General features: G+C 42.9%; 1 protein-coding gene across 1 annotated transcript in view; it reads left to right on the forward strand.

Annotated features, from left to right (window-relative positions):
* Positions 1-442: 442 nt before the first annotated feature.
* The window catches only part of SLC6A2 (solute carrier family 6 member 2), a 34,123-nt gene continuing 12,540 nt past the window's right edge, over positions 443-22,025 (forward strand). Inside the window, exons 1-7 of the mRNA XM_070953230.1 lie at positions 443-728; positions 8,415-8,546; positions 10,159-10,390; positions 13,091-13,223; positions 14,809-14,943; positions 18,828-18,931; positions 21,882-22,006. Coding sequence (XP_070809331.1) covers positions 443-728; positions 8,415-8,546; positions 10,159-10,390; positions 13,091-13,223; positions 14,809-14,943; positions 18,828-18,931; positions 21,882-22,006 — 1,147 coding nt within the window. The remainder of the gene's footprint in view (positions 729-8,414; positions 8,547-10,158; positions 10,391-13,090; positions 13,224-14,808; positions 14,944-18,827; positions 18,932-21,881; positions 22,007-22,025) is intronic.

The following is a 22,025-nucleotide window of genomic DNA, read 5'->3' on the forward strand; positions in this document are numbered from 1 at the left end:
GGTCTCCAGCGTGAGCAGGGGGTTGGACTAGATAACCTCTAAAGTCCCTTCCAACTCTGTTGTTAAATTTAAATTTGACAGCTCCCTCTTGATTCTTTTTTTTATTTTTTATTTGGAAAGGGTGGTGGAAAAGAAGCGACCGACCTGGAAAGCCCCCTCCCCGGGGTCGGGTGGTGGTCTCTGGAGGCGGATGGGAGTGTGTGGGGTGGGGGGGAGGGAGGGGGCGGAGGACGCTCCTCTGGCCCGGAGGTTCTGCTGGCCCGGCGCCCTCCTCCCTTTGGCGGGCGCGTCTTTGCGCTGCGCTCTTGGAAAGAGGCTCTCCAAGGGCGCAGCGGCTCCTGCTTTTTTCGCTCGCCTCGCCGGCTCTTCTCCGCTGAGTTTTTCCTCCTCTTCCCTCCCCCGCCCCATCCCCACTCCACCCTCTCGCACCTCCAGAGCGAAGATGATCAAACCTCTGGTCCAGGCGGAGGAGCCTTCTGCGCTGCCGCCGTCTCCCCCGACCAAGAAAGACGTGGAGCTCTTGCTGGTGAAGGAGCAGAACGGGGTGCAATACACCAGCAGCCACCTCCTGGAGCACGCCGGTCCCGGGTATAGCCCCGCCGGCGCCCCTCTGCAGGAGCGCGAGACTTGGGGCAAGAAGATCGACTTCTTGCTCTCCGTGGTGGGCTTCTCGGTGGATCTGGCCAACGTCTGGCGGTTCCCTTACCTCTGCTACAAAAACGGAGGAGGTAAGTCCGAAGACCACCCGAGTTCATCCGACGTGAGGGGGCGGGGGGGACCTGATCTGCAGCCTTCCCCACCCACCCATCCCAAAACCTGTCGGTATATCCCATCCTCTCCACTTCAGTGGGGAAGCCGGAGGGAAGCCGGAGGGAAGACGGCCATCCGGCTTCCCTTTGGCGCTTCGTGTTTCTTGGTTTTGGAGGACGGGGTGGGTGGGGGTGTAATTGTATGGGTGTGTTTGGCACACCTGGAGTCAGTTCCCACTCTCCTTGAGAAAGGTACACAGGGAGGCTTTTTTTTTTTTTTTTTTACAAAGTCACAGTTTCTATTTGGGACTTCTCTCCTCTGGAGAGCTGGGCTGAAGATCCAGAGATGGCACTCTGGTTTGAAGGAACCTTGCAAAAATAATAATCATCATAATAAAATCCATAAGGATTTGGTCTTTTAGTCTGCTAGAGCTCTAAACTCATAACCTATCTCAACAGGACAAGTTTTAAAAGTTCAGCTAGACTTTATTTCTGATTTTCTTCCCAGCTTCTTTTGCAAGCTCAGATCAAAGGCCATCTTTGTACTATGCTTCCTGCCCTGGCCAGCTAGACTGCTCTTGAAATGCACCCGGAGATGGTGATAGACTGCTTCTGAGCACAGAAGCTCCAATAACCGTCCTTCGGCCTCTTCCCTCCCATGCAGGACTCCTTTGTGTGCCCTTTTTGTATTGTTTTAATTTGTTTTCTGCTTTTGGTACAGTCCACGTTTTCGGTGGTTTTCTCCTTTGGTGGCCACAGAAACATCCCATGTTTGTTTCAGATTCTTTGTCCCAAAATGTTGAACTGGGTTCAAAAGTAGCTTTCTCCCAGAAGGGAAACGAGGAAAGGAGGATGGGGACCCTAACTACTTCCATATTGTAATCTGGCATGAATTTTGTGAATTTGGACTCTGCTTAAAGGTGCTTCCCTCTACTGTTGCCTGTGGAGGGAACATGGTAGTCATTTTCTAAGAAAGCACCGCAGTTCTTTGAGGCCACCCTGAGCATAATGACTCCAGAACAATGCCCATCCAGATGCAATTCTCAAGTTTTCCAGCCAGCATGGCTAAAATTTGGGAGTTTTCAAAATTGCTGGCTTGGGAAAAGTTGGGTTCCAGCAACAAAGACACACATACACACACCTTGCCGAGTTCCAGGTTATAAAGCAACCAGTTTTGTTTTCAAGTGCATAACCACTTGGAAAATTAAGACTGGTATTTTTTTAAAGAAAGGCTGGGGATGAGGCTTTGGTTGAGAAGAAACTGGACTATTGCTAGTTACTACAGCTGTAGTAGAAGATAGAGGGATGTAGTTCACCACAATGGCTCCAGAAAAATCTCATGTTCTCCTGAGAAAACTATGGGAAAACTTCAGTCTGAAAACTCCTCGAGTTTTAGTACATTTTATTTATTGATGTAGAAAATCCTGAGACGAAATGGACTGGGGTTTGGTAGCACAGCTTCAGAAGTTCCTTCCTGTAATATACAGTAAATCTCGTGTACACTATTGTACATGTGCACTATTGTACATGTGTACACTATTGTACACTATTGTACACTGTTGTACACTATTGTAGGCTATTGCTTCTCAATAGATTTGTCCCTGCTAAGGAGTTTCCCTGTTGTTAGCTTCTTCTTGAATTGTTTCAGAATGAACAATTGGTATAAAGAGCGATGTCCGCATTGCTAAATCTGACTTTCCTTCTTTGGCATCTTTTCTGAGTCATTCCTAAATGTTCTGGTTGGGATTTGTAGACGTGCTACTTTGATGGACAAAGGTGATGGGTTGTCTCATTTGGCTTTTCAGCCAGACCCTTTGGGTGCGTCACCATCAAGTGGGGAGGACATTCCCCAATCCAGGTTTTGCAGGAAATCTAGAGTTGGTTGGTTTGACTTTGAGACTCTGTGCAGGTTTTGCTGGGTTGGTCTTGCCATACTACATGTGGATACCTCCTGAGTTAAAATAAGTTGAAATAGAGGAGCAAATGGAAAGACACCAAAAAAGGAGGAGGTAGAAACGGGGGAGGGGGGAGGAGAGAAGAGAGAACTACTGAAATCATGCCAGCTTCAAGAGAGACATGGACTTTGGATCCTGTAGACTTCCTTCCTTCCTTCCTTCCTTCCTTCCTTCCTTCCTTCCTTCCTTCCTCCCACCCTCCCTCCATTCATTCATCCCCTTTTCCTTCCTTCCTTGCTTCCTTCCAGTACAAATGAGTTAAATGAGGGCAAAAGGTTGAGAGAAAGAGAGTGATAGATTGAGAGAGAGAGAGAAAGAGAGAGAGAGAGAGAGAGAGAGAGAGAGAGAGAGAGAGAGAGAGAGAGAGAAAGAGAAACCAGACATCTTATTTCCATGAGGACTTTCTCACCTGAGCTCCTTTTGTGCCTATCACCTACCCCACATAGTTGAAGAAACACCTTCTCTCCAAGCTCGAGGACACAACAGAGCAGAACACCTAGAGCTCCACTGTTTAAGAAGATGGAATGTATTTAATGAAACTGGAAGAATCTCTGAGTCCATGTCTTCCAGTTCAACCAGAGGGGTCCACACCCTCTGATCACATTAACGCCAGCCAGGTCATGTGACCTCACCTCCAAGAAATGTGAGATGAACCATGACCCAGTTTTAAAGTTCTACTGAAATCATGCCAGCTTGAAGAGAGACATGGACTTTGGAGCCACTTTGTAGTCTCTTAAGCTTGTTCCAGAAATGGTCTGGAGATGGATGAGGGCAACAGCCTCACGACAACGGAGGGCAAAGATGGGAAAGTCTTCGGAAAACCACAAGCAGAGACAAGGCCAATCTCTATAGGATTGAACCTACTGTTGACATGCTTTCATCCACAAGCTACCTGGAGGGACACCATCTGTAGGCCTTGCTGGGCACCTGCCAGTCCATCTTGGTGGAACAGAGAGCTTGGCAACTCTCTTGTTGCTAGAGAAGATTAGGCAGCACAAAATGCTTTTATTTTATGGTGCTTGGGGTGGCCTAGTTGCCTGGTGATAATTGAACGCACAGTATGTAATAAGGACCATTGATCCAGTGGTGAAATCCAAATTTTTTTACTACTGGTTCTGTGGGCATGGCTTGGTTGGCTTGGTGTGGCTTGGTGGGTGTGGCTTGGTGGGCGTGGCAGGGGAAGGATACTGCAAAATCCCCATTCCCTCCCCACTCCTGGGGGAAGAATATTGCAAAATCTCCATTTCCACCCCATTCTAGAGCCAGTTAAAGGTGGGAATTGCCGGTTTTCCAAACTATTGAAAATTTCCGCTACCGGTTCTCCAGAACCTGTAAAAACCTGCTGGATTTCACCCCTGCATTGATTTCAAATGAAACAGAACACAGATTTGAGACGTTGATAGTTAGCTCTGAAAACTTTACAAAAGGTAGATGAACATTGACTGATTAGCTGTGCAAACCTTGAAACTAAACCTAAAAATGCAGATTGTGTGTCTGTGTTTGTGTTTGTGTGTGTGCATGTGTGTGTGTGTTTTTTTTTTTTCTTGGTAGCCAGAAAAAGATATTTGTGTTCTCAAAAGTTGGATGGCAGCTTTAGAGTCATAGAGAGCACCTGGTGAAGGCTCTTGAGACAACTGGATTTGTTTCTGATGTTTTGCCAACTGCATAACATCTGGCGAACCTCCTATTATTTAATTGGGGTCTAATGGATGGATGTGGTTTGCTCTCACTGAACCTGACTCTTATGTAATTGAGGTCTGACACACACCCATATGCATCATGTATGTATACACATATGCATCAAGAATAGCTTCAGACCACAAGGTGGACCACTCAATCTTTTGCAACAATAACTATTTAGGAACCCAGCGATTGAAAAAGTCCAAGCTACTCAGCAACTTGGTTGCTCTGTTAAAAGAGATGCTTCAGATCATGACAATATTCTTTTAAAACTGTGAGAAAAATATGAAGCATCGCTTAGAAGCCAAGCATTCAAATTTCACCTTCCCAGAACAATTATGATCTATTGATCATGATTAAAAGCAGATATATATATGTGAATAGAATAGAATAGAATAGAATAGAATAGAATAGAATAGAATAGAATAGAATAGAATAGAATAGAATTTTTATTGGCCAAGTGTGATTGGACACACAAGGAATTTGTCTTGGTGCATATGCTCTCAGTGTACATAAAATAAAAGATACATTCATCAAGAATCATAAGGTACAACACTTAATGATAGTCATAGGGTACAAATAAGCAATCAGGAAACAATATCAATATAAATCGTAAGGATACAAGCAACAAAGTTACAGTCATACAGTCATAAGTGGGAGGAGATGAATGGTGGGAACGATGAGAAGATTAATAGTGGTGCAAACTTAGTAAATAGTTTGACAGTGTTGAGGGAATTTTTTGTTTAGCAGAGTGATGGCATTCGGGAAAAACTGTTCTTGTATCTAGTTGTCTTGGTGTGAAGTGCTCTATAGTGTCGTTTTGAGGATAGGAATTTAAACAATTTATGTCCAGGATGTGATGGGTCTGTAGATATTTTCACAGCCCTCGTTTTGACTCGTGCAGTATACAGGTCCTCAATGGAAGGCAAGTTGGTAGCCATTGTTTTATATATATATATATACCTTATTCATATTCCTGTGATTAAAAAGAAAAACTTAGTCCGAAGGTTATTTTTTAAAGAAATGATTTCCAAAATATGGCCAGAAATCTTGAAAGCTGCCTCTTCTCTTTTCACAGGAGAAACACACACACACAAAAAAATATCTAAACTGGAGAAAGAACAAATAGATTTTTGTGGGGGTTTTAAATTTTTTTCTTTGGAGGTCCCCGAGCGCTTCTTCCAAAACGTTGAGGTGTGGATGAAAAATCCTTCTCTGTGCACCGTTTTGCCTTTTCAGGTTACGGCTCACAAAATGAATGCTTTGATGTCCAGTCACGTGGTCTGGAAAAACAAGAGGAGGAAGTGCTGGGCAGAGCATAGGAGGGAGATTGTAGGATCAAAGTAAAGCAGCTGGGTGTCATTTGCATCTTTGCAAGGCCTTTTTCCAAGGCGGGGGAATGTAGGAGTGAGGGTTGAGGGTGAATCAAGGAAGGGAAATGGAACGTTAAGTCATTGCACTTCTCACTGCACTAGATGTCTCAAAGATGTAGGTTCTGAGGGTTGGAAGGGAACGTGGAGGTTTTCTACTCCAACCCTCCCTGTCCAAGGCAGGAGTCCTTATATATATATATATTTGTTTTATCTTTTAATGACCCTGTATTCCCTTATATCAGGGTGGAGTCCAGGCAAATGAATGGAGCTGAGTATTTACTGGCCGGATGCCCTTCCTGTCGCCAATGCAGAGTTCGCAGCAGATAATTACTCCTTGTGGCCAGAGAGAGAAATACCTGCTGCTAACTAGGATCGAACTCACAGCGTCCTGATTGTGAGGCGAGAGCTCTGCCTCTAGGCCACTGCGCCACTCGCAGGAGTCCTTATATCACCCTGGACAAATGGTTGGCCTGTTTATTTTTGAAAACCTCCAGTGATGGAGCACCCAACAAGGTCTCAAGACAAGCTATTCCACTGGCTAATTGTTCTTCCTGTCAGAAATTTCTCCCTCATTGCAGACTGGATCTCTCTCCATTGCTTCTTGTCTTGCCCTCAGATGCTTTAGAGAACAGTTCCCTTTGATAACGTCTCAAGTATTGGAAGATGCTATCAGATCTCCTCTAATCCTTTTCTTCCTTAGGCTAAACATACCCAGTTTCCTTAGCTGTTCATTGTTCAACTCATCCTGTACACCCCTGATTGTCTTTGTTGCTCTTCTCTGCACTCTTTCTAGGAATTCAACATTGGGGTTTTTTTTGGGGGGGGGAGGGTATTATGATGGATCAGAACTTTCTTTACTTGATACTTTCCAAACCTGGAAAACAAAAGTGGAATATCTTGGTGGTCACCCATCAAAATATTAATCTGGTCTTTGTGAGGTCAACCAAGTCCACCTTATTGGGTCCTCTGAACATGGAGCCTGAGAGTGGATTGCTATTTTGAACCTCAGCTGGAAAAGTCTGCTCCTTTTGAATAAAAATCAAGAGATAGATTTTTTTCAATAAATAAATAAGCCATGTTGGTCATCAATACCTCCTTAGAGTTTTCATCTGGTTGTTCCTTCCTTTGACTTTTTTTGAACACATCTGGCAGACTTCCTTCCTTCCTTCCTTCCTTCCTTCCTTCCTTCCTTCCTTCCTTCCTTCCTTCCTTCCTTCCTCCCTCCCTCCCTCCCTCCCTTTCTTCCTCCCTCCCTTTTTCTTTCCTTCTTTCCTTCCTCCCTCCCTTTCTTCCTCCCTCCCTCCCCTTTTCCTTCCTTCCTTCCTTCCTTCCTTCCTTCCTTCCTTCCTTCCTTCCTTCCTTCCTTCCTTCCTTCCTTCCAGTACAAATGAGTTAAATCTCTCCAGATTTATTTTCTTTGAACATGAACATCTCCCATTAGCTGTAGCTACCCTTTGATATTTAAATTAGCTGTATCCTGATGGGAGAAAGCATTTGGTTTCCCAGGGATGCTGCTGCTGAATTTACTCAGCTCAGTTCTGGAGCTATCACTCCAATGCGGGGGGGGGGGGAGGGAGGGAGGGAGAGAGAGAGAGAGGGGAGGGAGAGAACACGCTTAGTAAAATTCATATCCTATAACCTCCATTGGAAATACTGCTCATTTAATTGAATTTTGTCTGTGTGCACAGAGCTTAGCAAACAGATCGTTGAATAGTCAGAAAAGGACAACACTGAGTTTGTACTTGGATTGAGGAAGAGAACTGGGAAACAAGGATAATCTGATCTGACTTTGGAGTATCTTGGACTGGCTTGTAAGATCTTGAACTTCTGGTGCTGCAGCAGCTTAAGGGGATACCTGTGGAAAGTGGCAGGTTTTCCACCGACAGTCATATCTGCAGAGAATGCCTTCAGTCTGCGGATGGCTCACTCCAATCCCTATCGTTGTCCTCAGCCAACCTGGGACATGTGACCTACAGCCACAAAAGATCCTTCATTCCCTCACCCTGATGTTAGCACATCCTGTTGCTCTAGTATTTTTGTAGATACTAGATACTCTATCCAGTAGAGTGTTTTGCCTGTTTCCATTAATAGACTGATGGAAATGACAATTAATGGGCAAAGAGTTTTTTAAGCCATAGTTCTGGTGAGTTTGTTACTTGGACTTCCTTCCTTCCTTCCTTCCTTCCTTCCTTCCTTCCTTCCTTCCTTCCTTCCTTCCTTCCTTCCTTCCTTCCTTCCTTCTTTCTTTCTTTCTTTCTTTCTTTCTTTCTTTCTTTCTTTCTTTCTTTCTTTCTTTCTTTCTTTCTTTTTTTCCTCCTACTCCTACTCCTCCTTTTTCTTTTTCTTTCTCACATATATTGCAATAACAGCAGAAATCTATCGAGAGAGAAGGCTACCAAAGTTTATCTTGTAGTGGTGGGGAATGATGAAGAGGCTAGGTCTCGAAAAAAAGAAACAAGGATGTTCTGAATACTCTTCTTTTCTATGTTTCTGCAACAGCTGCTTCTTTGTGATCGAAGACGACTTTAAAAACAGCCGAAACAAAGAAACTCCAAGCAAATTCTTTAATGCAATCCTCTTCTGGGGGCGGGGGGACTTTAATGCATAAGAATGCAAGCCAGCAGTTCTTTCATCTGTATTTATTTTTGTCTTTCCAGGTGCCTTCCTCATCCCTTACAGCCTCTTCCTCATCATTGCAGGAATGCCTTTGTTTTACATGGAACTTGCTTTAGGCCAGTATAATAGAGAAGGGGCTGCTACGGTATGGAAAATCTGCCCATTGTTTAAAGGTAAATCCAAAGTCTTCAACCTATTCGGGGTACCATGGATGTTTCAGCTGTCAGTCAGTGGTTGTGCCAGGGTTGAAGGCGATCTGAGCCTTTATTTATGTGCCATAAAGAAGAGAATATTTGTAGCTCGGGATTGAACTCTGGGGTCCTTGGAGATTTTCTTGCAAACGTTTCATGACCCAACTAGGGAACATCATCAGTGCTAGAAGGGAATGGAGTTGGAGGAGGAGGAAGAGGAAGAAGAAGAGGAAGATGAGGGGGGGGAGGAAGATGATGATGATGAGGAGGAGGGGTCCTTGGTGCTCTCTGAGCCTGGTTGTTTTCTTGCAGACATTTCATGACCCAATTAGGTAACATCATCAGGGCTAGACAGTGTAGAGTCTAGAGCATTTATTTATATATTTGGTTTCCACAGTCCCGAGTCTACTTACTGACTCTGTAAACCGCTTAGAGTGGGTTGTAAAGCACTGTGAGGCGGTATATAAAGAATTCTTTATTGGCCAAGTGTGATTAGACACACAAGGAATTTGTTTCCGGCGCGTAAGCTCTCAATCTACCTACAGCAATTGCGACATCATTAACATAGTCATTGTAAAATACATTTATCATAAAACATTAGATACAAGACTTCGTGATAGTCATGGATACTAAATAAGCAATCAACATAAATCATACTAGGATACTAAGTAAACAATGTAAATCGTAAGATACAAGCAACCAAGCTATAGTCATAAGAAGATAAGGAGATAGGGAATAGGGAAGATGAGAATAATGATGGTAACTGCCTTTTGCATAGTTTGACAGTGTTGTAGGGATTAGTCGTTTGGCAGAGTGATGGCATGGGGCTATTCTGTCCCAGCTCCCCGAACACGACAAACCCTCTGAAGTTAACTCAAAGATTCCTTTATCAGGAGTGCCAGAAGCCCCGGCAAAAAGTTTCTCTCTCACTGCAGGTTAACAAATCTGTCCAGTCAGAAAATGAATAGTTGTCTGCCACATCTATTCATCTCCGCCCACTGCCTTTTATCCCCAGATTTAAGGTGCGGCTTCGCTAGCAGTGGTGGCTCTTCCGTCCCAAGGATCAGCCCATAGGTTTCCACTGCTCTCCTCTCCTCTGCCTTCTGTGCATCTGCGTGTCAGGCACTGGACTCAGCTGTTCCTCCTCTTCCTCATCAGCCACCTCCAGACCTGTTGACTCTCCATCTGAGGGCTGACAGCTCCACCTCTCTCTCTCTCTCTCTCTCTCTCTGCCAGCTCCATTCTCTCTTCCCCCTCAGAGCTCTCAGGTTGATCTGACCCTGACTCCCACACCTCCTCCTCCTCCTCTGATTCGGCTGCTGGAGGGGCCAGTGGCCGACAGGCCACAACAAGGAGATAAGTCTAAATGCTATGGCTATTGCTATACTTAGAATAGCAGATTCTTAATTCTTCCATGTGAACCAATACTGTATGGCAGAGATCCCGTTCCTTACACCGAACCACAATAACTCTGCGTCAGATTTATGCCTGGGGACAGAGAGCAGTGATGTTTCTTTGATCTTATGAATGAGTTGATTCCCAATGAAGGTCGGTGACCAACTTTGTGTATAATCTCTTTTTCCTTCGTCTTCAGGCGTGGGCTATGCTGTGATCCTCATAGCACTCTACGTCGGCTTCTACTACAACGTTATCATTGCCTGGTCTCTCTACTACCTGTTTGCCTCCTTCACCATGGGGGAGCTTCCCTGGGTTCATTGCAATAATCATTGGAACACCCCCAACTGCACAGACCCCAAAGTCAATAATTCTATATTCTTCAATGTTAGCGCCAAGCTCAAGAATACTCCCGCGGCTGAATTTTATGAGTAAGTCTGAAGCTTTCCAGGGCTTGTGCCCTCTAGCATTCCTGGATCTATTCCAGCATTTTCCAACTTTGGGTGTATGAGTACCGTATTTTTCAGAGTATAAGACACACCTTTTCCCCCCCTAAAAGGGGATGAAAATTTAGGTGTGTCTTATACACAATGCAAATCCCCAAGGGGAGACATCATAACGAAATGTTCCCAGGTAGATTTTGAAAGTCAGCGTTGAGTACCACAAAGCAGCTCTCGAAGTAACATCTCCCAGTACCTCCAGCTATAAAGTCATTTTGGATACCCCACTAAGAAAGAGCAACTCAACAAGCTAGAAACTCTTTCACAGGGCGGAGAAAGAAAATGTCTGAGAAACTTCAAAACAAATGTATTTATATCTACAGATGCATTTATGGTGTTTCTTGGGTCTTATGTCATTTCTGGCTTGTTTTGCTTTGTTCAGTTTTGGGGGTTTTTTTTGCTTATTTTTCTTGATGACGATGCTTTGTTTGTTTGCCATGCTTTGCGAAATCAAAATTTAGAAGAGAGCGAGAGAGCATTGAGAGTGGAAGAGACATTGCAAAGAGAGAGAGGAAGAGAAAGAGAGAGGGAGGGAGGGAGGGAGAAAGCTATCTAAAAATAACAGAAGTGACATATCAGGTAATAAAAGTGAATGCACCTATACAGTTTGGCATTCAATCTATGGTGGTGCTCCATAGATAGCTTCCTGTCTTCTAGAAAGGTTATCCAAAACTGCCTTAAAATGAGGATGCTCCTTGGAAATATTTTGGCCTCAAGGTCCGACTTTGCTAAATGGATGCCTGAGATCTGTAGACCTCCGTCCTTTCTGTTTTGGAGCCGAGTGTCTACGTTTATTATTTCTGGCTCCATCCTAAAGACCACGATGGGGAAAACAAAGGCAGTCCAACCCACGAAGGCACGTCATGCTCTTTTAAATTCTGCTTCCTGTTTAGGCTTCACTTCCTAAAGAGTATGCTTTCAGTATTGGTCACAGAGAGAGAAACAGAGCCCACCATGGGGAGACAACCAGAGGCCCATCCTTCTACCTCCAATAACAAAGTCTTGCTTATCAACTCCTCAAACATCATTCTTCTGATGCATTCTTGAAAGAACCCTGTTGTATCTCTAGAAACGCTGGAGGATTTTGTCTACTTTTAAGATATCCTCTTAAGCAATGCCACCCAACAAAGATTATTTGGGGGTGCAGCAGAAGTCCTCTGCTCAAGATCCCTGTGTAGGATTTGAGTCACAGTGGACTGGCCAGGAATAACATCTTCTCAATGGCAAATTTCTATGGAGGCTTATCAATCATCCAGGTCATGCTTGTCCCAAAGACGCTTTTCCAAAAGGCAACTGGACTTTGTGGCTGTTGTTGGTTTTTTTCCTTAAAAACGTTTCACTTCTCATCCAAGAAGCTTCTTCTTCAGTGAAGGAGAAGAAGAACAGAAGAAGCGTCTTGGATAAGGAGCAAAATGTTTTCAAGGAAAAAACCCAAGAGTTCTTGTTTTTTTTCTTGAAAATGTTTCGCTTCTCATCCAAGAAGCTTCTCCTTCAGTGAAGGAGAAGAAGAACAGAAGAAGCGTCTTGGATAAGGAGCAAAATGTTTTCAAGGAAAAAAACCAAGAGTTCTTGTTTTTTTCTTGAAAATGTTTCGCTTCTCATCCAAGAAGCTTCTCCTTCAGTGAAGGAGAAAAAGAACAGAAGAAGCGTCTTGGATAAGGAGCAATGTTTTCAAGGAAAAACCCAAGAGTTCTTGTTTTTTTCCTTGAAAATGTTTCGCTTCTCATCCAAGAAGCTTCTTCTTCAGTGAAGGAGAAGAAGAACTGAAGAAGCGTCTTGGATAAGGAGCAAAATGTTTTCAAGGAAAAAAACCAAGAGTTCTTGTTTTTTTCTTGAAAATGTTTCGCTTCTCATCCAAGACGCTTCTTCTTCAGTGAAGGAGAAGAAGAACTGAAGAAGCGTCTTGGATAAGGAGCAAAATGTTTTCAAGGAAAAAAACCAAGAGTTCTTGTTTTTTTTCTTGAAAATGTTTCGCTTCTCATCCAAGAAGCTTCTTCTTCAGTGAAGAAGAAGAACTGAAGAAGCTTCTTGGATAAGAAGTGAAATGTTTTTAAGGGAAAAAAAAAAGCAAGGAAGTCCAGTTGCCTTTTGGAAAAGCACCTTTGATACTTCTCAATGTCGGTTTCACAATCATAGGTCATTCTTAACTTCCATGACTGAGAGTATCCCTGTGGTAGAAGATACCTATACAGATGTTTTGACTTCGGTTGCCTTAAAGTTCTGATTAATGCAAATCTCCCAGGTGTATACTAGTGCTTCAGAACTTTACAAATTGTACAGACATCTTAGTGGAAAAGATGATAATTCATTGTGTTTAACACTGACGGTGATCTTTGTAGCATCAAGATCAATGTATGGACTATCCTAAACTTCTTGGAGAGTGAATTATTTGTGGGGGAAATTCCTCCTCTTTGGAAACTTTGTGACTAAGTGCCCAAATCAATGGAATGACATGTTACTTCCTTCTCTTTTATTTTTTGTTTCTCTCAAAAAGGGCAACCTTGATTCTGAACATGATTTCGCTCATCCCAGTTAGAGTAGGTGGTGGCTTTCAGTGGAGAATCGGGATTGACAACCACGTTCTCCCACCATATTAGATGATCTGATTCTTCCTCTTCTCTCTCTGAATAGGCGGAGAGTTTTACAAATAAGCCGTGGGATTCATGAAATCGGCCAGCCTCGGTGGCAGCTGGTGCTGTGCCTCTTGGTGGTAGTCATAATCCTGTTTTTTAGCCTGTGGAAAGGTGTGAAGACCTCTGGAAAGGTAGGAGAATGTTTGTTTCTTTGTTTGTCTTTAACTTAAAATTTTAATGTATTGGTTTGATTCCATTTGGATAGCCAGAAGCAGTACGGAATTATCATGCTATATTACCGTGTTTCCCCGAAAATAAGACCCTGTTTTATATTTTTTTTGAACCCAAAAATAAGTGCTTGGCCTTATTTTTGGGGAGGTTTTATTATTTTGGAGCATGTGGAACAAGAGGGGGCTCTTCTTGCCGTCTTACCTGATTTCCAGCTCTGTCTCCCTAACCCTAACCCGAGGAAATGTCGGGGACCAGCTGCACATGCATTTAAATATTTTCGGGAGGGCTTATTTTCGGGGACGGCTTATTTTTGGGGAGGCTTATTTTGGGACGGCTTATTTTTGTTTTCGGAGGGGCTTATTTTAGTGCATGCACTTAAAAGCCCAATTGGCCTTATTATCCAGGGAGGTCTTATTTTCGGGGAAACACAGTATACCAATGATAGGTATTTTCCTAATAAATTAGGATTACCAGATCAAGGCAGCCAAAAGTCCAGATGACCACTCAATGGTGGTAGTCCCAAAGCAGGGGTGAAATCCAGCAGGTTCTGACAGGTTCTGGAGAACTGGTAATGGAAATTTTGAGTAGTTCGGAGAACTGGTAGCAGAAATTTTGAGCAGTTTGGAGAACCAGCAAATGCCACCTCTGGCTGGCCCCAGAGTGGGGTGGGAATGGGGATTTTGCAGTATCCTTCCCCTGCCACACCCACCAAGCCACACCCACCAAGCCACGCCCACAGAACCGGTAGTAAAAAAAAATTGGATTTCACCACTGACCCAAAGGTGCTTTTTCCAAAAGGCAACTGGACTTTTTTGGTGTTCATCTTTGAAAACATTTTGCTTCTCATCCAAGAATGAAATTCTTTAGTTTTCACTGAACTGAAGAAGCATCTTCGATGAGAAGTGGAATATTTTCAAAGAAAAAAAAAAACAACCAAGGAAATCCAGTTGCCTTTTGGAAAAAGCACTTTCTCGCTAACCATGTCCTGAACGGTTGAGAATCTCCATAGACATCGATGCTGGTAGAATGTTCTTAAGCAGTGGTGAAATCCAAATTTTTTTAGTACCGGTTCTGTGGGTGTGGCTTGGTGGGCGTCGCAGAGGAAGGATATTGCAAAATCTCCATTCCCTCCCCACTCTGGGGCCAGCCAGAGGTGGTATTTGCCGGTTTTCTGAACTACTCAAAATTTCCGCTACCGGTTCTCCAGAACCTGTCAGAATCTGCTGGATTTCATCCCTGTTCTTAACAGGTATGAAGTGAAGATCATGACTTTTATATATCCCAGATATGGTAACTCTACATGAGATATTATTCAAGGGATGCAAATGGGTGTGCTATCTTGGATATAATGCAGAATAAATTATGGAAGATAATTTTTTTTTGAAGCCATGGAGACTCTCATATCAACCATACTAGACGAAGTAAAACAAATAATCTGGTTGAAGCGATAACAGCTTTCTGTGCTCCTAATAGAGACTTGCATTTTTAATCAACATTTACTGTTGATGGATGGATCCTATTGTTTTCATGTGTTTGGCCTTACAGGTTGTATGGATAACTGCGACATTGCCTTACGTTGTGTTGTCTGTGCTGCTAATCCATGGGCTAACTTTGCCTGGTGCGTATGAGGGAATCAAGGCGTATCTCAACATCGATTTTGGACGATTGAAAGAAGCTCAAGTAAGCCTTCTACCCTCCTACTATCTGCGCTCTCAGCTGTTAAATTCCCGTTCCTGGGATGATTGTAGTTACGATTCTCATGAAGAGATCAAAGGAAATCTCCTTTGACCATTTGGTCTCCTCGTGAGATTTGTAACTGACTTATCAGTGACTTATTATTATCAAATATCATATTGAAAAGCCAGCGTGATTTAAAGATGCCTTATTTATTTTTCTTGGTTGGAATATCCCAGCAAAGCATTTCAGAAGTAACTAGGACAGTCTGCATTAAAGTATGAACCTCTCCAATTCTAGTTGGGATAATAATCTCTCAGGCAGCCTTGTTGCTTAGTCCTGTGATGGTGAACCTATGGCGTGCATGGCCGAGGTGACACGCAGAGCCATCTTTCCAGGCACACGAGCTGTTGCCCAACTCACCTGCAGCTATGCATGTGCATGTGGCCCAGTACGGGCCTCTGGTGTGCATGCGTGCAATTCCGGAGGCCCAGCTGGTCTTTGGAGCTCTCCCGTGCATGCATGCGCATTTGCGTGCAAGTACCTGCGGGCAGCGTGCGCTTGAGCGAAAGACATACACGTGCACAGATGGTGCAGTTCCACACGCAGTGCATGGGGGGAGCCATGTGAAAGCTGTGCATATGCGCAGATGGTGTGGTTTCATGCACAGTGCCCAGGGGAGGTGCCGCGCATAAGCGAAGTGCGTACCTTTTAGGCACTCGGTGAGTAAAAGGTTCACCACCACTGGTCTAGTCTGAATGAAGAGAAAGACTAGGGGTGAATTAGATAGAGCCTTCCAGGACTTGAGGGGCTGCCACAAAGAAAAGGGGGTCAACCTATTCTCCAAAGCACCTGAGGACAAGAAGTAGTGGGTGGAAGCTTATCAAAAAGAGATTCATCCTAGAACTAAGGAGAAAATTTCCTGCCACTGGAAACAATTCAATCAATGGAATGGCTTGCTTCCACAGAAGTTGTGGATGCTCCATCACTGGATGAAGGTTTTCAAGAGACTGGACAGCCATTTGTCCGAAATGGTATAGGGTCTCCTGGTTGAGCAAGAGGTTGGACTAGAAGACTTCTAACCCTGTTATTCTATGTTCTATGTCTTTGGTTGCTGAAAGTTATTAAGAGAATGATGATCCATAACATTTTGAATGGACAGAAGCTCATTCCGCGGTTGGAGCAAAGGGGCCAAATGATGAAACCCCCCCCCCCAATATTGTGTTGCAAACTCTGGCCTTTTAAGTCCTTGTGGGCAACGTTGTAAACCCAAGTATGAAAGAGGGGAGATTGCATGTGTTGTGACATCACATTCCACATCTTGGCATTCTGGCATTCTTTTTGTTTTTATTTATTTAGTTTCTCAAATATGTAAAAGATAACAGGCATAAGTATAAACATAAATATGAACATAATAAATGGAGACAAATAAACGGAGACAGTAGGACAGGGACGGTAGGCACGCTGGTGCACTTATGCATGCCCCTTACAGACCTCTTAGGAATGGGGTGAGATCAACAGTAGACAGTCTAAGGTTAAAGTTTTGGGGGTTTGGGAAAGAAATCACAGTCTGGTAGAGCATTACAGGCATTGACCACTCTGTTGCTGAAGTCGTATTTTCTGCAATCGAGTTTGGAGTGGTTTACCTTGAGTTTGTATCTATTGTGTGCTCGTGTATTATTGTAGTTGAAGCTGAAGTAGTCATTGACAGGTAGGACGTTGCGGCAGATAATTTTGTGTACTACGTGTAAGTCAGACCATAGGCGGCGTAGTTCTAGGTTGTCCAGGCCCAAAATTTCAAGCCCAGTGGCATAAGGTATTCTGTTGTGAGTAGAGGAGTGGAGGGCTCTTCTCATGAAATACCCCTGGACTCTCTCAATTGTAATAATATCCGATATACAGTGTGAATTCCAGGAAGACAAGCTGTATTCGAGAATTGGTCTAGCAAAGGTTTTGTATACCCTAGTTTGCAGTACAATGTTACCGGAGAAGAAGCTTTGCAAGATTAGGTTGACAACTCTTAACGCCTTTTTGGCATTGCTGTTACAGTGAGCTCTGGCACTTAGATCATTTGAGATGAGTACTCCAAGGTCCTTGACAGAGTGAGAGTCGTCTACGAGGTCATATATATTTTTGTGGTGAGGAGCGGTCGTTTATGCTTGAAGGTACCTTGAACTAAGCAATTGATAATGGATTCTGTGGAAGGGAGGTCATATTTTCAGGGAACTTCCAGCAGGGAAGGAACATTAGCGGAGCAGGAATCTGATGTCTGAAATTGAATGTCTTCTTCAGAAGCGGTTGCTTCTCAAATCAAGTCTGCCCTGTCAGGAAGAGCGAGTGGCTTTGTGCCATTGTTCTCCAGAAGAAACTTCCTGCAAACATCTTGGTGTCTGTGGATATTCTCCAATTGTTTTCTTTTCCTTAGACTATAAATCTATAATTTATTATGTGCAAGTGAGCATCATACGCCAGCCCTGGGCCAGAGCAACATTCATAGCAAGGCCGACACTGGAGCTTAGAGGGGAGACCGACTGGCTGGCTGGCATTCCTTGTAAAAACATTTAGTTAAGTAAAAATAGTTTGGGACAGTCACCCTGGGCAGGACGAGTCGCTGGTGAAGTCACTAAATAGCATTACTGCAGAGTAAACAGTTGAGGAGGGAATGTTTTGTTGTGAATGATCAGCAGAGAAGATTTCTCCACAGGGTTAATGTAAAGAAAGATGAAACAATGCTGTGATTTTTTTCCCCACTGAGAATGGATGAACCATGACGTATTGACGGCATAAGAATGAGACTTCTCCGGAAGAATGGATCAACCCAGTATTTGTTAATATTTATTTATGCCTTTGTTGGACTTGTGGCCTGTCATTCTTCAAGCGTTTAAGGCACTTTCCATCCAGGTCTTAGCTGAGCTGGGAGAAAATCAGGGGTGAAATGCAACCGGTTCGCTCCTGTTCAGACAATCTGGTAGTGGTGGCGCTTGGTTCAGTGAACTGGTAGCGGCGGTGCTTGGTTCAGCAAACTGGTAGCGGTGGCAGTGCGAGGCTCTGCCCACCCACCCAGACATCAAGTACCTGTTTTTGTTTTTTTTTTTAATTTGCTTTATATGCCGCCCTTCTCCGGAGACTCAGGGCGGCTTACAATGCATTAAGAAATAGCCTTTTGACCCTCTGCACATGTGCAGAAGGCTTTGCACATGCGCAGAGGGTCCAAAATCGCATGTGACGATGGCAGCGCATGTACTTCCGAACTGGTAGGGAAGGTAAGTAGATTTCACCCCTGAAGAAAATGTCCTAAAGTCAATCATTCAGGTTTACTCCATCACTGAAAAAAGCTTCGCTGATAGTTTTTGAAATTTCTGAACCAGGTAAGTCCTTAACTTATGACTACAATTGGGAGTAGAATTTCCATTACTAAACAAGGCAGTGTTCAATGACTCACGCCTGGTTTTACAACCTTTTTTTTTTTGCCATGGTTGTTAAGCAAATTACTCCGGTTGTTAAGTGAATCACACAGTTGTTAAGCAAATCTGGCTCCCTTCTCCCCGCCCCGCCCCCCGCCATTGACTTTATTGGCTTGTTGGAAGTTGGCTGGGAAAGTTGCCAACCATGTGACCCTGGAATGCCGCAAATATCATAAAATCACATGAGTTGCCAATCATCTGAATTTTGATCACATGACATGGGGATGCTACGATGGTCCTAGGTATGAGGACTGGTCATAAATCATTTTTTTCAGTGCCATTGTGACTTCAAACAGTTGCCAAACAAATGGTTCTAAGTCAAGGACAACCTGTATTTTTGTCCAATTTTTCTTGCGCCTTAACGCAAAAAAACCCCCACAAACAAGCACCTTAAAAGTGCATTCACACTGAATTCTCTTTATGTAGGTATGGATTGATGCTGCCACACAGATATTTTACTCTCTCGGAGCTGGGTTTGGTGTTTTAATTGCCTTTGCAAGCTACAATGAATTCCACAACAATTGTTACAGGTAAGTTGTGCTGGTTTAATTAAGTTGTGCATATCTTTCATCTTTCTATTGTTTTTTTTTTTTTAAAAAGCTATTTTCATATAAGAAGACATTAGCTAGAAAATAAGAGTGCACCAAAAGGAAACCAGGCCCATCAGAGAACATGATGGCTGGATAACATCAAAGCTGACACCACCCAGAGCATAGAACAACTCCAAGAAGTAGTGCAAGATCAGAGAGAGCTGGTCAACAGAATCACCAAGAGTCGGACACAACCGAATGGAGTTCAGTTCATCATCATCATCATCATCATCATCATCATCATCATCATCATCATCATCATCACCACTCATCGTTTCTGATCTAAAGAAGCCTCATGGGAGGCCCTCTCTCACAATGCCATGCCTTGGGGTTTCATGGAAGTAAAAGAAGATGGGAAGACTGTAGACTTTTCCATGAAGCTGTTGATAAAAATAGGATCGCCAACATGATCGCCAACGTCCGATGACGGATATAGCGCAAGAAGAAGAAGACTGTAGACTACAAAAGGATGGAAAGAATACCAAACAATGGGTGGAAACTAATCAAGGAGAGAAACAACGTAGAACCAAGGAGAAATTTCCTGACAGGGAGAACAATGAACCAGTGGGACCACTCGCCTTCAGCAGTTGTGAGTGCTCCACCAATGGAGGCTTTTAAGAAGAGACTGGACAGCCATTTGTGTGAAATGATATATAAGGTTTTCCGCTTCAGCAGAGGGTTGGACTGGAAGACCTCCAAGGTCCCTTCCAACTCTGTTATTCTGTTCCTGATTGATTAGACCAGGGATCTGCAACCTTAAGCACTCAAAGAGCCATTTGGATCCGTTTCCCACAGAAAAAAAAAAAACACACCGGGAGCCACAAAATCTGGGTGGGCGTGGCCAACTCCATGTTACTCCCACCCAGTCACATGACTCCCGTAGCCACGCCTACCCAGCCAGTTATTAGGGCAGAGAACTGGTTGTGAGAATTCCTGCACCTGTTATGCAGAACTGAATCCATGTTTTCGTTTCAGCATCCTGATAGTTTGCTTTCGATTAGAATTTGGTGAGGCCACTTGAGATGTGCATCATGCAATAGTCGTGACACCTCTAATCACACACGCTTATCCTAATGACAGCCATCTGCCTTTGGAATCAGATTGCCATTAATTGTAGCCAATCATTAGGATGCACGCTGTTGGAAAAAAAGAGAGAGAGAAATGAAACATTTCCGGCGTAATTGCTTTTATCCCTGTAATTGGAGTAAATTTACCATACAACGTTTTAAAACGCACACAAAAAAATGAAAAGGCAACTTCACCCAGGTTCTGTTGAAGGCAGGATGACATTCTCTGAAAGGCAGTTTTCTCAATTGTGTTAACTTGTTGGGTGATCATTCAGATGCACCTTCTAGTGTTTTGCTACTGTTTCTCTTCCCTTGCCAAATAAGAGTAAATTTGCTCTCCTTCTGAAATATTTATTTCTCTTTAACCCTCAAAAACAACATTTGCTTCTCAGATAAGTGGAAAGATTTGGTCTTGACTTGTTTAGTAGAGTTGAATTCTTTATTGGCCAAGTGTGAGTGGACACACAAGCAATTTGTCATATGCTCCCCGTGTACATAAAAAGAAAAGATACGTTCATCAAGAATCATAAGGTACAACACTTAATGATAGTCACAGGGTACAAATAAGCAATCAAATCATACAAGTTACAGTCATACAGTAAGTGGGAGGAGATGGGTGATAGGAATGATGAGAAGATTAATGCAGACTTAGTGAATAGTTTGACAGTGTTGAGGGAATTATTTGTTTAGCAGAGTGATGGTGTTTGGGAAAAAACTGTTCTTGTGTCTAGTTGTTCTGGTGTGTAGTGCTCTACAGCGTCGTTTTGAGGGTAGGAGTTGAAACAGTTTATGTCCAGGATGTGAGGGGTCTGTAAATATTTTCCCAGCCCTTTTTTGACTCATGCGGTATACAGGTCCTCAATGGAAGGCAGGTTAGTAGCCATTGTTTTTTCTGCAGTTCTAATGATCCTCTGAAGTCTCTGTCTGTCTTGTTGGGTTGCAGAACCAAACCAGACAGTTATGGAGGCGCAGATGACAGACTCAATAATTCCTCTATAGAATCAGCTCAGTTCCAAATTACTGGTGAGACTAGTTAATCCAAGTTACTTTTTAAAAAAAATGGATCAGGCTTTTTGAATTCGGTTTCTGAAATAATCTGAAATCAAAGCAAATGAAATAAAACAAAATTAAAAAAATTAAAAATGAAAATAATATTTTATCCCAGATCTTGCTTGTTTCCTCACTTCACTCACGATTCTTGCTTCCTCTTTAACCCGCTGTTTTGAATGTTGCCTGACAAACCAATCCAGAATTAGAATAGAATAGAATAGAATGCAAAATAATAGAATAGAATAGAATAGAATGCAGAATAGAATGCAAAATAGAATGCAAAAGAATAAAATAGAATGCAATTGAATTGAATTGAATAGAATGCAAAAGAATAGAATAGAATAGAATAGAATAGAATAGAATAGAATAGAATAGAATAGAATAGAATAGAATAGAATAGAATAGAATAGAATAACAGAGTTGGAAGGGACCTTGGAGGTCTTCTAGTCCAACCCCCTGCTTAGACAGGAAATCCTACAACACTTCAGACAAATGGTATTCAAATCCTATTTGTATATGATGTCATCAACATCAGCTTGGCCCCTAAAATGCTAAGTAAATGTGAAGGGGGGAAAAAGGGAGAAAGATATAGCATATAGATATAAATATAGACATAATCTCTAAATATATAGATTGATCTATTTCAGTTTTGCTTGTGGGTCTACAAAAAAATCACTGGAGCCAGCTTTTTTTTTTTCTTTAAAAATATTGAAAATGCCTTTTCCTTATTATCCTCTTTTTTTCTTCTTCTCAATTTTTGGTTCTCCTCCTAGGGATGCACTGATGACTAGCACAATCAACTGTGTTACCAGTTTCATTTCTGGCTTTGCAATTTTTTCTATCTTGGGTTACATGGCTCATATATACAAAGTCAGCATTAAAGATGTGGCTACAGAAGGTAAGGGGGTTTCTTCCAT

The sequence above is a fragment of the Pituophis catenifer genome, unplaced genomic scaffold, assembly GCF_029215685.1.
Source record: "Pituophis catenifer annectens isolate HBS135680 unplaced genomic scaffold, rPitCat1.0.hap2 SCAF_13, whole genome shotgun sequence".
NCBI classification, from domain to species: domain Eukaryota; kingdom Metazoa; phylum Chordata; class Lepidosauria; order Squamata; family Colubridae; genus Pituophis; species Pituophis catenifer.